Here is a 21,632-nt window from a genome sequence, read left to right on the forward strand (position 1 = left end):
ATTACTTATTTAGAAGCTGTGGTTGGCTGCCATTACCCATAAAATATCCTTTCGTCTCGGCTATCGTTATCGAAATAATTGGAATTATCGGTACAACTAAAATGATGTTACCGATATAATCGTGAATATAGTTTAAATTAAAATTATTCTATTGATAATTTTAAATTATGTAAATAAAATTTTTTGATTTCTATGATATTGAAATCTTCAGAATTTAAAATGTAGTATAAAACCAATAATGTTAGAATATTTTTTTAATTTTTGAATATTTTATTATAATTTTAAGTCAGACTGAAATTGCTGTTATCATTTAGAGTAACTAACGTTAGCGTTAAAATGTAGTAACCAAAACAATCCAAATTAGCGTCACCTTTATATTTTAACCGCTTGAAAGCAGTAGCCAACCTTGAAAATAACGATGAGCGTTTTATATTCCAATGCATTGAAATTTTTATTTTGCATAAAAAATTTAATTTTCATAAAAAGTAGACTTGGCGCCTTTGTGTTCTCAGCTAAAGGTTTGTAGAATATAAAGATTTATATTTATTTTTAAAGCTCAATATGCGTGTATGTTTTTCAAAATCACGAAAATTCCCACAAAAACACGCAATACAGAAGAGGATGTATCCGTCTGGAAAATGTTTTCGAAAAACAATTTCGGATGAGACTTAAAAGTCATTGAGTTATTACAATTCTCCAGTTTAATTCATAAAACTAGAGACACTGGCTTTGACATTCACTACTAATGACCTGCTGAATTGTTCATGATAAAATCCTTGATATTGTGAAAACAGCCAGCAGACCGTAATTGCCAAGCAGGATGTCTATGTAGAATTTCCAACTAACCTTACACAGAAATGTGTGCATTAATATGAATGTGTTTTCCTGTTGTATTTATCAATACAGTCAATAATCGTTATTTTGGCTTAAAATATATAAACGAACGAATTTATCTTTTTATTAGCGATAAAATGTGGATAAGCGTTGCAAAACAACAGGAAATATTTAATATTAAATGGAGAAACGATAAATTAAACCAAAGTCAGAGTAAAAATAAATAAATAAATATTTATGCTGTCTTCTTTGAAATTGATATATGACCACAAACGAAATCCGTAGTTCTGTTTAAATGTTTTTAAACATATTTGCAAAAACAAAAGATACACAGAAAAATAACTGGAAAATGTGCGCATACTATTAAAGACCTAATTCTGCATTGGGTCTGAAGTTTGAGAATGTATATAAGAGACAAATTTTAATTTTTAAAATGTTTAAAAACAGTCTATGTTTTAAACATAGAGAATAGACATATGTAGATCGGAAACTCTCCTGTCAAAGACCTAACTCAGTTGTCAGAAACCTAGGTGGTAAGAAAGTATAAGTAGAAAAAACTATGTGAAAACAAAAACAACACTCGTTTGTGTGATTATTTTGAGTAATTTTTTTGTTTGAGTTTTTTTTTAGTTTCCGCTCTATGTTTCTCTATGGTTTTAAATATTTCTTTTATCGTAAAATTATAAGAGAATCGTAATACACATTGAATATTCGATTGTGTCGAATCTTAAATTCCCTCCAAATGCATAAATATTACTGTTTAGTGATACAGGTTTAGAAAGACAAAAGCTTACGCAGAACATAATCGGTTACAATTGTTTAGAAATTAAATCTAATTTTAACAATTTATTTTTATGAACACAAAAAATAACTTTAAAAAATTTGTATTTAAATTATTCCTGGGAAGGAATTCGATCCGTAAAAAGGTGAACTGAAAAGTCCTTTCACATTTTCATGGTACTTTTGATTCGTGTTGAACGGAAACAAATTTCAAAATATGTTCACATTAAAAAATGTTAAACCTATTTTAGAGTTGCGTGGGCATTGCCGATTCTCATTTTGTACAAATTTTTTAAGCTCAAACCAGCAACACTTAGTTATGGCGAAAGCCAGACGCACTGGAAACAGTAAACGCTTAAAATCGAAGGTAAAATCAGTTAACCCATTTTCGGCTGGTGGTCGAATTTTCGACCAGCAACTTTGTAAGTGAATATCTAAGAAAAATAATGCTACTGCTAACCTTTACCAATAGAATTGCGTCGGTCCATTGGAATTTTATATTTGTCTGGTTATCATACTTTACCACATATCGATTATTATTGGTCTTCTCCGACATGGCATTACCAATGTTGAAACAGGTATTTGCATCTTGCCGATAATACTAATTTGGATATATCAGATCGTTTTGTTGCACTCATGTAAGATGTTTATAAAATAAAAGCCAATTCGATTCGGCTTTAAGTCGTGGTGCTTATGTTCAGAAAAGGGCTATTTTATAGTATTTTATACAGTGGTTCAGCCACATCTTATAGTAAGAGCATATGTCCTGGCGCCAAAAAGTTTTAAATTTGCTTGCTGGCCTGATCCGGAGTTTCGTACTGTTTCCTTTGATTTTGTGTTCTTCTTATCAGCTTATGTGTCTTTTTGAGCCAAAATTTTATGCAATTGGAACTATACGTGAAAACAGAATGGAAAATTTAAAGAAAGGTTGCGAGGAGAATTTGTTCCTTTAGTTGATAGTCAACAGTAATGTTATAACAATAACTCCACAGTTGAACCACTGGTCAATGCAAAAAGATATTGTCGCAAGCAGAAGAAAACCATAAAAATTCCATAGCCGAAAGTGATAAAAGAATAGAAAAACTTCAAAACAACAAACCATTATCGCAACTTGATTTTCATTCTGAAGTCACAAGTAAACTATTGACATACGAAAAGGATAATGAGTCTGAAAATGAGAACGTGAAATATCCCACGAACAATCCTCGAATCAATGAGAAAGTACACGCCGCGGCGCGCCGTATCAAAAAGCGCATAGAATAAACATAGTCGGTGTAAGCTATGCAAGAAGCACACTTTATTTACATTTAAGAAGTGCAATATTTATCAACACATCAAATGTTTTGATGAATACCATACATTTTTTAAATGTCACATATTCAGAAATAATAATTATTTTAAATTAAACCGCATTACTTTAATATTTTCCTTCAAACTAATGATTTTCTTTTATTAATTGCAAATATTTATATTTCTTAAATTATATCGTTTTCGGCCAATGGTCGATTTTTCGACCAAGCCATACTAGGAAAATGGCAACCCTGGGACAGAAAAATTTAATTTTTTTTTCTTAATTGATTTAATGGGTTAAAATCTTTAGAATTCGTGGTATCAGCATATCTTAAGTTCCTTTGCACAATTTTGGTGGATCTAAGTTGCGAATGAGCATCCATGGTGAACCAACTTTTATATTTAAAATGTGTTGCGTTATTCGGTATGGTTCCAAATTTAGAAACTCTATTGGATAGTTAACGGCTCGTCTAAACCTGTGTTTATTGAAAAAAGTTTGTCGAAAATCACCAGAAAGAAGCAACAGAGCAGCATTCAGTTTTTAATAAAGTAGAAATATACATGGCTGAGTTGAAACCGAAAACTATATACACTGGTGCAAATTCCTATAAACGCACTTAATTTGTTCCTGTATATTTGTTATATCTTTGTTGTTCTCATTCAATAGCAAAATTTAACTTTTTTAATGAGAGACAAATTAACAGTACTTTTTGAAAGTAAACAAGTTTTTTTCTTATTCTTGCCTTAATTATGCGATCAAATGTTCTTGGTGCTATTTTAAGTGGAAGATTCGTATAAACGCAGACATGAAATTTGTTTTTAAAAAAGTTACCAAAAATAAAATATTATCAATTTTAGTTTTTTTTTCAACCAAAGGTACGTTTCTAATAGTAACATCTCGATTTACTGCAACTTTTTCTATTTGAATCAATAAATTTCATCACTTTTAAAGATGCCCAAGGGAACTTTTTTGTCCGATCAAGAAAAGATTCAAATTAAATTTGTTCACGACCAAGGATGAAATTGACAGATGAGTGGAAAAAAGTAATTTTCTCTGACGAAAAAAAATTTAATTTTCCCTAAAACACATTCGCGGACAAGACGGCATATGCAGTCAAATTTAGTTAAAAATTATGGGACAGGACGGCAAATACCGTCACCAATTCTTTTTATCATTGGGACAAGTCGGTAGCTCCCGCAGTAAAGTTAATGTTAAATTATGATTTGGTAAAATGAGTGTCCAAATAAATTCTCTTTTGTGTGCCATAGAACACAAAATAACGCCCATAAAAACGTCCAAACACATGTTGATAAAGCTCACATCAGCAGAAGCAAGACGGGAAATACCGTTAGTTTTCAGTTAATATTTTTATTTGTGTCCTGTTGCATTTCATTTGTTTCAATAACTGCAAGCTAATAATTTTGCGGATAAAGGTGTGTAAAGTTTATTATGATAAAACAAATCAGGACACTATTTAAATTAATTTATATGTTCATACATACACAAATAAAGGAATTATCTAATTGTGTAGTGAATGATTACAGGAAAAATTTATCAATACCGCAAAGAGAGAGGTAGAGTTTTGAAACTGTTTGAAGAAATAGATTCTGGCGAAGAATCTGTAAGTGATCCATTCAGTGATGCCGGAGTTCCAAATTATTAGCCAGATGAAGAAAATTGCAACGAAGTCCTAGATAAAGAAGGATATCCTACTCAGTCTCAATACTCAGAAATGATAAAGAAAGATATAGTGGAAATTTAATCGATTGTAGTGACTGTGATAATAGCTTAGATTCAGAAGAAAATGAGGAGCCTCGTCCTGAGATAGAGTTCGAATAGGATTGGTTGGAAAACACAACAGAAGTATCTCAATTCAATTTTAATTCAACAAGCTGCGGAAGAAAAATTTATGTTGATAAAAATTGTACTCCAAGAAGTATATTTGATCCGATTTTAACGGCAAATATAATTATGAAATTAGTAAGTTAAACTCGAAAGGCACATTTTGCTACTGTTAGGCATAGATGCAGTTTACAGTTTCTGGGCCTTTGCCTGCTCCAAGGACACATCAAATCACGCAAAATTGTTTTCAAGTGATCCGCTCTATTTCGAAATACAAAGACTGGTCGTAGATTTGAACAGCTACTATGCTGTAAGGAAACATCGTATAGGTGCAAACATTGTCCTAACAAACGTGCTCTCTGTCCTAGAAATTGCTTCGACGATTACCATTTATGAAAATAGCGGTTCTGATTTTTATTTTTAAGTTAATTTTAGAAGATTTTGGTTTTCCCGTTTCCGTCTTAACTTTTTACTCTAAATAAATGAATTATTTTGGTTGTTTTTGTATCATAACTTTTATTTTAAATTTATTTAAATTCATTTGTATCACTTTTTATCTAAAAACTATTAATCATCTTGAATTTTTGTAAAAAAAGTTTGTAATCTACATTTACACCGCTTTTAAGTAATAACGGCATATCCCGCTCTGTCACATTAGGCACATTTAGAATATCTGGCCCGGACAAGTCGGTAAATATCGTCAAGACGGGTCTTCCCGTCGCGTTCTGTGATACCAACCTGATATTATGGCTGGGACAAGACGGTATTAACCGTTAAATAAAATTATTAAAAAATGTGACTAAATATTACTTCATTCTTCATTCTAATGATTTCGTTCCAATCCCGGATTGAATATCTTCAGTTAATCAAAAGATATAGACTATGCCCCACAATTAGACAATGAAAAATTTAACTGCCCGCGAATGTGCTAATTAATTTGCCATTTATCATGTGAAATCGGAATTACCGTTTAGAAGTTACATATTTATTTCCTTCTATTTTTTTCTATACCACTGTGCACCGTAGATATCTATTTGTTGAAATTACGGGCGTTAAACAAGTGAAATTGTAGAAAATATAATAATACTTTCACTGGTTTTTTATTGCTTAAATATTCTAAATAAATACACAGACAACTTTTAAAAGTTTTAAAAGTTTAAGAAGCTTAAGGTGTTTCTTTGAAAATCACAAGACAAACTAGTTTATTAAAATAATAACAATTATAATAACAATATATTTAATAAGCAATTATTAAAATAAAACTTAATTCCTGGCATTTAATGCGAGTTTAATAAGTAAAACAAAAGCTATGCAAATTTATTTAATTATTAGTATCAAGCTGTGAAGCTCATGATGATAGATAGAGCTTCACCTTCATCGTCATCAGCAGTGATTTTCATTATAAATTTTATTATTAAATTTCATTGTTATACTTAATTAAATTTAACCTTATTTTAAGGTTAAATTTACATTTCGTGGTATTGTTTGTTGTTCAGATACCTACTATTTTAATTATTTATTTTTATTTTGTTGCTTTTGTGCAGTTATGTTAAAAACTTACCGTGCAATAAATGAAAAACGCACCCAATGCAATGACACGTAACAGTGCTGGACTGGCAGCACGTACAACCTGAAAAAAATAAAATAATAATAAATTAAAACTAAACAAAATTACGAGTTAGACAAATAAGTATATATTAAATAAAGTCAACATGAAAATTTAGAAAATGATGAGTTAGATAAACAATAAACAGCAGCAAGATTGATGTGGAAGCACTGTGTCCGCAATTTTAATTTAAAATTAAAATATAAAATTTTGCTTAAAATAATAAATATTATTTTGTTGAGATAAATGTTTTCATAGATGCTTTTATCAAATTTGTTTCAAATTAATTAATTTAAAAATGATTTTGGTATCAATCAAATCAATAGATGAAGTTGGATTTTAATTGATTTTGTCTTTACGTTTATAGCACATCGAAAAATTGGACATATACACACTAGGGCGGGTCAATTTGTAGGGACGCAAAAAAATCGCCCAAGTGGAAAGGAAAATCATATTCTAGGGATCCAAATAATATTCTAGGGATCTAAAATAAATTATTTTGACCCAAAGGTCAAATTTCAAAAAATACTCTCTATAAACAAAATTTATACACAATTGGGGTATTCACACGGTCTCCTATTAGTCGTATTGTCATAATGTCCTAATATATTATGATAGTTTAATCAAATTTTTGTTGTGTTTCAAACATAAAAGTTCTAAACTAATAATACTATTTGAACTATGTTTATTGTTCTGTTTTTTTTTTTGTTTAAAACACAACAACAAATATTATAATATATTAGGACATTATGACAATACGACTACTAGGAGACCGCGTGAATTCCCCAAGTATATACATCATGTAACGTGCCAAAAATGGTAATTTTTTGTGTGCCACTAGCATGGGTGGATCGGCCCTTCAAAATTAGTGGTCGGTCATACATTTAGACTCGATTGGGGCATTTGGGATTTTTCAAAATTTGACCATTGGGTCAAAGTTAGGAACATCACATTTTAGAGGTATGGTTCCTTGGGCAAAGTTTGTTATTTTGATCCGTAGAGTATTTTCCCTGTCACACAAACTTTTGAAATCGATGTCTTCCGATCGGTATGAAATTTGGACCAAGGTTAGTTCTATACTATAGAACGATAACCTTTGAATCGTGAAGGTCAAATTTTTCAATATTTGGAATTTCTAATGAAAAGATAGTGAAATGTTATATATTTTTGGGCCGATTTTCATGAAACTTGAGGAACATATAACATTTCGCTATCTTTTCATTAGAAATTCCAAATATTGAAAAATTTGACCTTTGACCTTCACGATTTAAAGGTTATCGTTTTCCGATTTTAGTAAAACTTTCAGAACATATTTAAAATTACAAGGACTATAATATTATGAATAGGTTTTACTCAAAATTTATAACAGTAAGGAAATTGGACTCATTCGCCTAAATATGGACAAAAAATTAGTTTTTCTTGAAAAACGCAAAATTTAAATGGCAGGTACGGAAAAACTGTAAGAGGTATTGACATAATTTTTTCATATTTTTATTCCCTATTTTGATCTCAATAAACCCCAATGTGATGATCGAAAAAATCTGAAATTTGTTTAACAAAATTTTTAAAAATTTGAAAATGGAGTTTTGAAACAGGTTAACGGTATCCTACGAAGACAAAAACTCATATACAAATAAATATGGAAATATTTTAAGTAAAAATTAGCTTTTATTTTAATTTTTCTCGAAATATCTTAATTTTTTTCCTAAATTTTTTGTTCAAGTGGCCTGAAACACGTTAATGGTCTGGCGAATTTGTAATAACTTCAAAATTTTTTAATCAAATTTTGTCATTTATATCTCATTACAACGATAATTACGTACATATTTCGATTCTTTTGCATTCAATTGCAAAAGTATTTATTTAATAGCAACATTTTTTCAAAAACTGAAAAATTTGCATTTTTCTCTAATTTTGGCGATAATTCAGTTTTCGGGTAATTTTGAACCAAAGGAGAAACAGGGTTAATTTCCAAAACTTTTTTTTTAATGTAATATTCATTAATATAAATAAATCTACATATTTCTAGAAAACAATGCAGAAAGTTAACGAGTTTCACATATTTATTCCATATTAACAGTAAAATTTTGCATATATCTGAACTTTGACCTCGATGCGCGTCCAGAAATCGTTGCCCGATTTGGCTCAAATTTTCAGCACTTAACACTTAGGCCTAGTGTCACAACATTCCACCCGGCACTCTTCAAAATTTTAACAAACATTTTTTTCCATACAACTGATTGTCACTCTATTCTATAGGTAATAAATCTAACTCAGAGAAATCTCCATCGATCTTATTGAAAAATTGTGTCTGAAATACTGTCCAATATAACTAACCTTGGTTACCTCGGAAGACATCGATTTCAAAACCTGGTTCACTTGACATGAAATCCCCAATATATACTAAACAATATAAATTTATTCAAAGTATTGGCCATTGTTAGCTATACTCTGTTCCAAAATGAAGCGTAAATAGTCTGAACTTTAATTCGGGGTAGGCGAAACTTCCCACACACTTCATTCTAAATAACACTAGTTTACCAGGTTTTTGCTGATGAATTGAAACATATGGGAATTTGTGTATTTAGGTCTTCTCAATTCGGAAAAAATATTAAAAAAAAATCCTGGACGTCAAACTCTTGAGATATTTATTAAAAACGAAACATATAAAAATGTACATTAAATTAGGATAACAAAATTAAAAGTGAAGTGTTTTAGTTCTCTTTTTATACCCTACACCACCATAGTGGGGAGGGTATTATGCGTTTGTGCAGATGTTTGTAACGCCCAAAAATATTAGTCTAACACCCACCCACTTTCTGAGTCGATTAAACGATGTCCGTCCGTCCGTCCGTCTGGTTGGCTGGCTGGCTGGCTGGCTGGCTGGCTGGCTGGCTGGCTGGCTGGCTGGCTGGCTGGCTGGCTGTCCATGTAAACCTTGTGCGCAGAGTACAGGTCGCAATTTTGAAGATATTTCGATCAAATTTGGTACATATTACTTTTTCGGCCCATGGACCAAGCCTATTGAAACTGGCTGAAATCGGTCCATTATTTCACCTAGCCCCCATACAAATGTCCCCTCGAAATTGGACTTTATCGGTCATAAATGTTGAATTTATATATCTATCTACACAAATTTCGCTCCAAATAAGTTTTATATATACAAAATTCATGTCACCAAATTTTGTTACGATCGGTCCATAATTAGTCATAGCTCCCATATAGACCTGCTTCCGAAAATCACTTTAACGTGCATAAATCGCTTAAAAATGTTGGTAAACACATAAAATTCAACATAGTTAACTTTAATATAGACATAAATCACACGACCTAATTTTATGGTGATCGGTCCATAATTGGTCATAGCTCCCATATAAGGCCCACTTCCAAAAATCACTCAAAAATATAAATTATTGATATTTTAAAAGAAAAATATTTTTACTCATTTACTTGGTGTAGGGTATTATATGGTCGGGCTTGACCGACCATACTTTCTTACTTGTTATAATTATTTTCATTTGTCTCCCTCACGAGACTCCAACAGTAGTCTTCTAGCATATTCTGATCCCAAAAACATTGATAATTCCTCTCGAAAAACTTCAAATCTTGATGGAAACCCTCTCTATGTTCGTCACTCCGAGGTTTTCCGGGAAAAAATCCACATAAGAATGTAAAAAGTGAATTTTTTGTGGGTCAACCAAACTGACACTTTTAATGTTCATTTTAACTGGAATATATTCACTACAATTTGTGCAAATCGAATGAGGGACCCTTTTTTATCCTGATTTTGCAGTGTTTGTGTTATAGGAAAACCTCGATTTAACTGAATAATTTTTCCGCAAATAAAACAAGTATGGTCTGGGATTATTTTACACTTTCTAGAAGACATTTTAAATAGTTCTTATTTTAAAGTATTGTATTTAATAGCGATTTATCTACAGGAAAGATGTAATTTTAAACAGTATTTATATTTTTCCCGTTAATTTTTTTTTGAATTTGTCAAAAGAATACAACTCAGAAAGTATCTAGTAGCTTCACCAGAGTGCTGAGTACCCAAAAACGATGTAAATACCTAATTACTACAATTCGGTACACTACAGTATGCATTAGTAGTACACAGGACAGGTGAAAAATAAAAACCCATATATCTCAAAATTTGTTATGCTCATTCCATGAGCAAACAAAAATGTTTGATTTGTAAACTAGTGTAATTTTTGACAGGTATTAAAACATGAGACCTAGCGTAGTCATGATGGAATATTACGGTTTCATGTCTGACCGCATATTCCGGACGTTTTTCGGCCAATGCTCGTTTCAAATGAATCAGTTGTGTTCGGTAAGGTCTTCCTGTTATGGTCTGTCAGATTTCAGCAGCTCATAATAAATAGGACACTTTTGGGCCCACCAAACATAAAGCATTACTTTGCGCCATGGATATTTAGCTTTGGTGTTGTTTCGGCTGGTTGTCCGGTCATCACGTACTATCTCTTACGCTTCAGGTTATCGTAATGGATCCACTTTTCATCGGTGCAAAAATGATTTTCTTTTTTAGCGTTCAAATATCATTTCGGATATGCAAAATCGTCTTTCAAGGTCTCTCGGCTTCAATTCGTATGGTACCCAATTTACCTGCTTTTGGAAGCTCTTGTTAAGTTTGACAGCAATCTTCATGGTATAATGCCTCCAATTCTTGGCCTTTAAACTTTTTTGGGTGTTCTGGTCGATCCTTGTCTTCCAAGTCAAAATCTGCTCTCTGATTCGCTGATGAAACACATTCACCATAAGTAATCGGTGTGCTTCAGTGGTACTATATATAACCTACACCACCATAGTTTGGAGGGTATAATGCGTTTGTGCATATGTTTGTAACGCCCAAAGATATTAGTCTAACCCCTGAATCGATTAAACGATGTCCGTCCGCCCGTCTGTCCATGTAAACCTTGTGCGCAAAGTACATGTCGCAATTTTGAAGATATTTTGATATAATTATTTCAGCCCAAGGACAAAGCCTGTCGAAACTGGCTGAAATCGGTCCATTATTTCATCTAGCCCCCATATAGAATTCATGTCACCTAATTTCATGATGATCGGTCCATAATTGCCCATAGCTCACATATAAGAACCACTTCCGAAAATCACTCACGAATATAAATTATTGAAATTTAAAAAGAAAAATGTTTTTGCTCATTTACTTAGTCGGGCTTGTGCGACCATACTTTCTTACTTGTTTTAAATTAAAGAGGTAATGCAAAATTTGGCACAAAATTCCACATTTTTGAAACAAAAAAAAAAAAAACTTTGTTGTTTACACTATAATGTGAGAATAAAGAACAGAAATGTAGCTTTCAAAATGACATATAAGTTATTAAAAGATTTGTCATATTGCAAATCCCGCATTTTTAAGTACTACACCCAATAAATTTAAAACATTTGGTTTTTAGATGACAGAGAACAATTTTTATTCTTGAGAGTATCGAAAAACCAAAAATGGCAAATTGAGGGCCATCCTAGTATGTTCTGGGTCCTTATAAAATGATCTAGCTATGTCTGTCGGTTGAAGGCACGATCGGTTACGATCTCTAATGTATTTATTTTCTAGATAGATAGTGTAGCCGGTAGTCTGCCTGTTTAAATCAACTTCTGAAGCCCCCAAGTAACTTTCAAACGTAATGGGTTTATAAATATGTATATGGTCCCGGTTTTTGACCAATTGTTGAATGTAATATGAATATGAAATGTATTTCCAGCACCAAAATATATAACATTTCGCTATCTTTCCATGAGAAATTTCAGATATTGAAAAATTTTACCTTTGACCTTCTCGATTTAAGGGTTGACATTTTCCGATTTTAGTAAAACTTTCCGACTATATATGTAGAATTACATGGACTATAATATCCTGAATAGGTTTTACTTACAATTAACAGTAAGGAAATTCGGCTTATTCGCCAAAATATGGCCAAAAAATTAGTTAAAAATTTTAAGTCATTTTTCTATTGTTAAATTTTAAATTTTACGGCAGAAAAATCACAAAATAAATAACGTCAAAGCAACATTCGGTATTAGAACATACACATGTATGTAAATATATTGTCCTGTTTATTAAATATACATTCATATATTTTTTCTTATTTCATTCGTTTTTTTATTCCAATTACCACACTCCAACTCACCTACTGAGATACATCTCATCATACATACATACCTTGACTTGTTGATAGCGAAATGTAAACCAGGCAGCTGGTGGTAATAAACCAATAACAACACAAGCCAATGCCAAGATACTCGTACGCATTGGCCAGTTTAAAGCGGCTATACAGGGCGAACTATCCTCACAATAATCACAGCCCTCGGCACAGGGCAAGCACTCATATTCGTTGACAATATTGTAGGTTGAATTTTTACCCTGGAAACAAATGTTGGAACAGCAATAAAGTGAATACAATATTTTTGAGGTTGGTCAAATAAAAAAAAAACATTTACAAAGAATGCAAAATAATCTTATATACAAAACAAAAATGAAAAAATAAATATGGAAAACAAAAGTTCTTGTTTTTAGTTTCTGTTATTTTTTTCAATATTAAAAACAATATTTTGTAACAACTAGTAGTTTTAATAAAAGTGGAACAACAGGGCATACGACATAGAATTGTTATGGTTTTTGTAAAACATTTTTACAATCTTTACAAATTTTCACAACACAAAATGTAGAAAAAACTATCCATATATTTTTTACTTTAGTTAGTTAAATGCAAAATGGAAATGCACAAAAAACAGTATGCTTTTAAACAGATGTTTCTCTTAAACAAATTTATATATTTTCTATAGGTAATTTTGTAATCATTCGATTTCTAAGGTTTTCTTTCATTTAGTTCGTAGTTTTGTCGATTTTCTTTAATATTATTAATACCGAGAATTAGTAGTGTTGTTTGTCTTTAGTTTGTTAAAATTCATTAACAATTTAATATTAAAGAAATCACTATTAATAAAAGCTAAAGAAATAAATATTAATTTGTATAAAATTATAGCCATGCCCACTTTGTAAATTTTTGAAATGGGCGTGGTAAATATTTTTAAATTTATAGAAATTTAGTAAATATTACATAAAATAAAAAAATATAAATGATTTTTTTTTGAAGCTTGAAATTCAAAATTGACGAATTTCGATGATATTTGGTTTTGTTCACAAATTTGTTGAAATTACATTTCCTAAAAATGCATTTTGTAGTTTGTTATACCCTACACCACCATAGTGGAGAGGGTATAATGCGTTTGTGCAGATGTTTATAACGCCCAAAAATATTAGTCTAACACCCACCTTAAAGTATACCGATCGACATAGAATCACTTTCTGAGTCGATTAAACGATATCCGTCCGTCCGTCTGTCCATGTAAACCTTGTGCGCAAAGTACATGTCGCAATTTTGAAGATATTTCGATAAAATTTGGTACATATAATTTTTTCGCCCCAAGGACCAAGCTTATTGAAACTGGCTAAAATCGGTGCATTATTTCACCTAGCCCCCATACAAATGTCCTTCCGAAATTGGACTTTATCGGTCACAAATGTTTAATTTATATATGTATCTCCACAAATTCTGCTTCAATATATATACAAAATTCATGTCACCAAATTCTGTTACGATTGGTCCATAATTAGTCATAGCTCCCATATAGACCCGCTTCCGAAAATCACTTTAACGTGCATAAATCGCTTAAAAATGTTGGTATACACACAAAATTCAACATAGTTAACTTTAATATAGACATAAATCACACGACCTAATTTCATGGTGATCGGTCCATAATTCCGAAGTCCGAAAATCACTCAAAAATATAAATTATTGAAATTTTAAAAGAAAAATGTTTTTGCTCTTTTACTTAGTGTAGGGTATTATATGGTCGGGCTTGACCGACCATACTTTCTTAATATATAAATTCATACTGTTTCCTTAGTTTCCTACTTTATAACAATAAAATTCAGAAATTGTTCTAAAAAATTTCAGGCATTTTATATTTCAATAATTTTTAGTGGACAATTTTGACCCTAAATATAAACGGGTTAATAACGTCCTAGAAATTTCGATATATTTTTGCTGCAAAAGGCTATTTGTAATTATTCCCACCATCAAGAAGATTACGTTTGTAACACATCAAGATATTTGTCGCTGACCCACATTAGTATATCGTTACCTTAATATAGAAATGCCCTAATTCATGTTTTTTTTTTTAAGATTAGAATTTTGGCTTAATATCGGCTTGATGAAAAAAAGTTAAACATTTTGAGAGGAGGCAAGGTTTGTGGATAAGTTTTGGTATGACTGAAAACTTTAGGACTTAAGGATTAATATTTTAGTGAAATGGAAAAATTTTATAAATTTTTAGGTCTTTATTTATTGTAGAAACTAAGAAACTATAATTTTCCATTGAGAAAAATATAAATTATAATTAATGTAAAATATTAATGGTTAAATATGGGCATTTCCTGGGGTCACGAACGTACTTTCGTGCGCTTTTGATGTCCAGAGAATATAGAAAAAAAACTTTTCCTAAAATTTTGTTTGCGATTCGATAGCATTTTGGTAGCTCTATGTTTAGTGCAAAAGATGGATTTCATCGACTTTAAGTTTTCATAATGATAGTTATAAACATGTGGTAACGAACGTACGCCAAATAGAAGTCAACTTTAACTGACAGTAGTTAAATGTAAAAATCTGCCAATTGGAACGGAATATTTAAAAGCGATTAATTTATTTTAAAAGTGTATTAATGTAGGTCTCTATCCGGTATGAACACAATAAAATATCTATATTGTTTTTTGTTTAATTGGCCTTCAGTACCGGTATCGAACGTATGGGTCGCAAAAGTACGATTTTTCCATATGTTTTTTTATTATGATCACCATGCATTTTCCTATAAATATCTTCAAATTTCCTTAACAAACAAGTAAGAAAGTATGGTCGGTTAATACTAGGCTGATCGACCCAGTTTTTAATAACCGGTTATAACCGGTTTTTTTGAAAAGCTCAAATTTTGAATATCAAAGAAACCTGGTTTTTCTCCTCGAATAGCCGGTGTTTTCTAAAAGTGTTTATGAGTTTTAGGCCCTAATTTTGTAAATCACGTCACAAAGTGATATTTATATGGAAAGCAAAAACAAAATTTCAAAAATTTGAAAAATTTGTTTTTGTTTTCTATACAAATTCTGAACAGAACGAACGCACCAAAATTCAAGCGTTGATTGCCTTTCATAATTTGAAAATTTTGTACATAAAACAAAAACAAATTTTAAAAATTTTTGAAATTTTGTTTTTGCTTTCCATATAAATATCACTTTGGTGATGTGATTTACAAAATTAGGGCCTTAGTGTATTAAAACATTAAAAAATTTTCAAAATTCAAATTCGAAATTTGAGCTTTTCAAAAAAACCGAAACCGACCTTTGCAAAAAAACCGGTTATAACCGGTTATTAAAAACTGGGCCGATCACTCTAGTATACACACAAAATTCAACATAAATGACTTTTATAAATCACACGACTTAATTTCATGGTGATCGGTCCATAATTGGTCATAGCTCCCATAAAAGCCCCACTTCGAAAATCACTCACGAATATAAATTATTGATATTTTTAAAAGAAAAATGTTTTTACTCATTTACTTAGTGTAGGGTATTATATATTTTTAAAAAAATTAGTATACTTTTTTTAAAAAAAAGGAGTAGAGATACTACTTTTTTAAAAAAAGGAGTAGAAATACTACTTTTTTTAAAAAAAGCAGTAGAAATAACTTTTTTCAAAAAAAAAGGAGTAAGAGTACAACTTCTTTTAAAAAAAGGAGTAGAAATACTATTTTTTAAAAAAGGAGTGGAAATAATATTTTTTTTTAAAAAAGGTGTATAAATACAGCTTTTTTAAAAAAAAAAAGTGAAAATACTACTTTTCAACAATTTTCAATTTTTGTTTCTCGAAAGATTGAATGAATAGTTGTCTAAACTATTTGAGACACATTTTGCTAAGAATAATAGTAAATATGTTACATCTGCTTGGCCAAAATATCAAATTTTGACCCCCTATAACTCAGAGAGTTGTCGACCGAACTTGTTGAATAATTGTGTCCAATAGAACTAAGCCTCGAAGGACATTGAAGGACAAAAGTTGGTTCACTTGACATGAAATCCCCCATGTATATAATTATCTATTTATAGGTAAATGAAATACAACAATTGTTTTTAATTGGATTTTTTTTATTATGTAAATTTTTTGAAAATATTACTACTTTGACCCAAAATTAAAAACTTCGAATAAAATGTGAAACCTCTGAACTTTATTCGGTATTTGTAAAATTGTCAGCATATATTTTTTAGATAACTAAGAACAATTTTAGGCCTTGAGAGCTCTAGATAGCGAAGCATTCATTCACTTATTAGGTATACCTATTATATTTTGTATCGTAGTGTGGAGATGTGTTTGAAAAATTAATTAATAACAATTGTAAGAATTCAGCTTTAAAGAAAGATATGAAGTGAACCATTACAAAAAAATTATATATCAAATATGGTACATAAATTATTGTATTTTCGATATCTTGACATAAACAAAATACACTAATCTTTTTTATCACTTTAGATTCCTAATAAATTCTTTAAATCTTTTGAATTTCAAAAACACATTTTTCAGATAATCTAAATAAGTGACAAACCACACAAAAAGTTAAAAATACCATAGAATTTAAGAATGTTGTAGTACATAAATTTCCCTTAAATCGCAAATATTTATATTACTACTTTTATTTTACATTTTAAATCTTAAGATTTCTGTTTGTTTTCGTAAAATTCAAACGATAAAATGAAAGAAAGAACATTCACTTTTGTGGCCAACAACCGCAAATACAACAAATAGGAACGTGCCTCTGCTGTCCCACCCGCAAGCGTATGAATATTTATTATTAAATATAACTCATACGCTTGGAGGTCCATTTTATTACATTTTTGTAGCTGATTCCATTCTGTGTACATTCCAAATAAAAATCACTTTAAATAACACTTCAAAAGGAAATAAAAGCCAAAATAAAATACACATATTTATAAACAAACATTTTATAAATAGACAATATGAGGAAGGCATTGGAAAATGTTTCGTCTTTGTCACATACATAAGTACAAAATGCCATACATACCAACATTAACTTTTCGTATTCTTCCTCCAGAAGGCTGCCATTAAAATATTTATGTTGACTTGTAGTATCCGGAAAATAATAACCTTTGCGGCATACACATTTGTATGAACCCCGACGAAAGCCCAAACCTTGTATGGCATCACACTGCCGATGATTTCATTGGAGACATTCCAAGCAATGGCATATTGGGACAAAGAAAATAGAATCAAGAAAAGAGCAGAAAAATAAAAAATAAAAATTTAGGTTGTAAAAAAGATGTTACAAATATCTTTTCCATTTTCTTGTTGTATATGTTTAGGTATTTTGTGTAAAAGTGTGGGAGCGTATGTAAATGTATGAGTATGAGGGTTTTGCCGAAAAATACTAAACAAATATTTTTTCTTGAAGAATGAATAATGTTACTTTGTAGTTGTTTATTTTTCTTCCCCAATTTTGTTTTTGGGTTTTCTTTCTGTTGCATATTGTTTTGCCTACCATTGTGGTGCGTTGTTTGCATTTGTCAGTCCCCGCAAATATGTTAAGCGGTTTCGTTGATCCTGGTATATTGCGCTGGGGACATTGATCTATATCGACACGTCTCAAATCAATATCAATGCCAGATGTGCCCCTGCAAGTAGAAAGCAAAAGACAAGAAATGTAAAAAAATAAATCAAACTGTAGTATATTTTTAGGATTCTATTTAAATTATGGCAATTTCTTATATTTTATTTACATTTAAAAAGGTCAATAGTGTTTACAATTTGTTAAGTGCATTAGCACCATTCATTGTGCATACATTTTGTTTTTTGGATACAATAATACAGCTTAATGAACACTTGTTTTTAGTACTTAAGATAAAACGTCTGAAGAAATATTTATATAGTTCTTTAGTATAAATTGGTAAGCTTTGAAAAAAAAATAAAATAATATATTTTTGTAAAGACTTTAATAGAATGAAGGCTAATAGCTTCATTATTTAAAAACCGATGCTGGCTGGACTAATTAAGTTATAATTATTAGATACTAGCTGACCCGACAGACGTTGTCCTGTCCAAGTTAAAAAAAAATGCTTGTGTTCGATATGTGAATTTGTGAGAATAGTTAAAAATAAAACAAACGTATTATTGAATGATAATTTTTATTCATATAGAACATAGAATAAAATATACATAAAGACAAAGAACGTATTCATGGTCATCATATTCTTACAATATTGTGAGAAAATGTTCTCTAAATGGTTACCACCCTTTGTTTCAACATAAGTTCTCATGGTTGTGTTAATCATTTCAATGTACATATTTTGAGTTTTTATATAAGTAATCGAATTTTGGTCTGAAAAATTAGTGATCACAGATCGAGCTCCTTTTCTTGATTAAACGATTATTGGCCAAGTTGTCAGCAAATTTAGATATTATGAGTTTTTATATAAAAAATAGTTTTTTTTTGTCAGAAATATAAGTGATCACAGATCGAGCTCCTTTTCTTGATTAAATGATTATTGGCCATGTTATTAGCGAATTTAGATATTTTGAGTTTATATATAAAAAAATCACAGATCGAGCTCCTTTTCTTGATTCAACGCTTATTAGCGAATTTAGATATTTTGAATTTTTATATAAAAACTTGATTTTTGATCAGAAATATGAATGATCACAGATCGAGCTGCTTTTCTTGATTAAACGCTTATTGGCCAAGTTATTAGCGAATTTAGATATTTTGAATTTTTATATAAAAAATCGATTTTTGGTCAGAAATATGAGTGATCGTAGATCGAGCTCTTTTTCTTGATTAAACGCATATTGGCCAAGTTATTATCGATTTAAGGTATTGTGAGTTTTTATATAAGTAATCGAATTTTGGTCTGAAATATAATTGATCACAGACCGATGTATTTTGCAGATGTATTTAATAAGTGGGAGTATCAGTGGAAGTTTTATTTTTATTTATGTAAAAACTTTTGTATTAAGTACATTAAAAAAAATTTGTTAAATCGGTCCAGGCGTCCTGCGATTTTAGATATATCGAAAAAAAAATTGATGTGGTCAATTTTTCTTTCAGTAAAAACTTAAATTGGATTACTATGATCATTAACACAAAAAATTACCCAAATCGGTGTAGTCGTTTGTCGAAAAAGGTGGGCGTGGTCAATATTTAATTCCGTAAAAACCTAAGTTGGGCTATGACCAACATTTAAAAAAAAAATTGTCTAAATCGGTCCGCCCGTTCTCTACTGATGTAATTATCAACGAACGACATTTGATTTTTATTTATATATACAAAGTAGAGTGACAGCCGATTTTTTTTTTTTTAGATTTCAAAGAGTGCCGGGTGGAATATTGTGACACTAGGCCTAAATGTTAAGTGCTGAAAATTTGAGCCAAATCGGGCAACGATTTCTGGACGCGCATCGAGGTCAAAGTTCAGATATATGCAAAATTTTACTGTTAATATGGAATAAATAGGTGAAACTCGTTAACTTTCTGCATTGTTTTCTAGAAATGTGTAGATTTATTTATATTAATGAATATTACATTAAAATTTTTTTTTTTGGAAATTAACCCTGTATCTCCTTTGGTTCAAAATGACCCAAAAACTGTATTATCGCCAAAATTAGAGAAAAATGCAAATTTTTCAGTTTTTGAAAAAATTTTGCTATTAAATAAATACTTTTGCAATTGAATGCAAAAGAATCGAAATATGTACGTAATTATCGTTGTAATGAGATATAAATGACAAAATTTGATTAAAAAATTTTGAAGTTATTACAAATTCGCCAGACCATTAACGTGTTTCAGGCCACTTGAACAAAAAATTTAGGAAAAAAATTAAGATATTTCGAGAAAAATTAAAATAAAAGCTCATTTATACTTAAAATATATCCATATTTACTTGTATATGAGTTTTTGTCTTCGTAGGATATCGTTAACCTATTCGCGGGTATGGCCAAAAAAAATAATTTTTTTAACGGCTGTTTCAAAACTCCATTTTCAAATTTTTAAAAATTTTGTTAAACAAATTTCAGATTTTTTCGATCATCACATTGGGGTTTATTGAGATCAAAATAGGGAATAAAAATATGAAAAAATTATGTCAATACCTCTTACAGTTTTTCCGTACCTGCAATTTAAATTTTGCGTTTTTCAAGAAAAACTAATTTTTTGTCCATATTTAGGCGAATGAGTCCAATTTCCTTACTGTTATAAATTTTAAGTAAAACTTATTCATAGTATTATAATCCTGGTAATTTGAAATATGGTCTGAAAGTTTTACTAAAATCGGAAAACGTTAACCTTTAAATCGTGAAGGTCAAAGGTCAAATTTTTCAATATTTGGAACTTCTAATGAAAAGATTGCTAAATGTTATATATTTTTGTGCCGCTTTTAATGCAACTTAAGGAAAATATAACATAAAGTCCAGAATTTAAAATAACAGCACAAAAATGGAAATTAACCCTTAGCAGCACTTATGGTCCAAATTACCCTCAACTTTTAAAATCACGAAAAACACAACCATTTTGACCCCAAGTCCTCTTAAAGGTTAAAATCCATTTTTTCACTGTTGTTGTAAATGCTAGACCCCAATATATATTTTCCTCAAGTTTCATGAAAATCGGCACAAAAATATATAACATTTCGCTATCTTTTCATTAGAAATTCCAAATATTGAAAAATTTGACCTTTGACCTTCACGATTGAAAGGTTATCGTTTTCCGATTTTAGTAAAACTTTCAGACCATATTTAAAATTACCAGGATTATAATACTATGAATAAGTTTTACTTAAAATTTATAACAGTAAGGAAATTGGACTCATTCGCCTAAATATGGACAAAAAATTAGTTTTTCTTGAAAAACGCAAAATTTAAATCGCAGGTACGGAAAAACTGTAAGAGGTATTGACATAAATTTTTTAATCAAATTTTGTCATTTATATCTCATTACAACGATAATTACGTACATATTTCGATTCTTTTGCATTCAATTGCAAAAGTATTTATTTAGTAGCAAAATTTTTTCAAAAACTGAAAAATTTGCATTTTTCTCAAATTTTGGCGATAATACAGTTTTTGGGTCATTTTGAACCAAAAGAGTTACAGGGTTAATTTCCAAAATTTTTTTTTTA

The 21,632-nt window shown here is 30.2% G+C and overlaps 1 protein-coding gene across 1 annotated transcript in view; it reads right to left on the reverse strand.

Moving 5' to 3' along the window:
- Window positions 1-21,632, reverse strand: part of LOC135961325 (serine-rich adhesin for platelets-like) — an 86,326-nt gene that overhangs the window by 47,655 nt on the left and 17,039 nt on the right. Inside the window, exons 2-5 of the mRNA XM_065512821.1 lie at window positions 18,006-18,138; window positions 17,532-17,675; window positions 12,559-12,759; window positions 6,309-6,377 (exon numbers count right to left, since the gene is read on the reverse strand). Of these exons, the coding sequence (XP_065368893.1) occupies window positions 6,309-6,377; window positions 12,559-12,759; window positions 17,532-17,675; window positions 18,006-18,138 (547 nt within the window). The remainder of the gene's footprint in view (window positions 1-6,308; window positions 6,378-12,558; window positions 12,760-17,531; window positions 17,676-18,005; window positions 18,139-21,632) is intronic.

Source organism: Calliphora vicina, chromosome 5 (genome assembly GCF_958450345.1).
Source record: "Calliphora vicina chromosome 5, idCalVici1.1, whole genome shotgun sequence".
NCBI lineage: Eukaryota > Metazoa > Arthropoda > Insecta > Diptera > Calliphoridae > Calliphora > Calliphora vicina.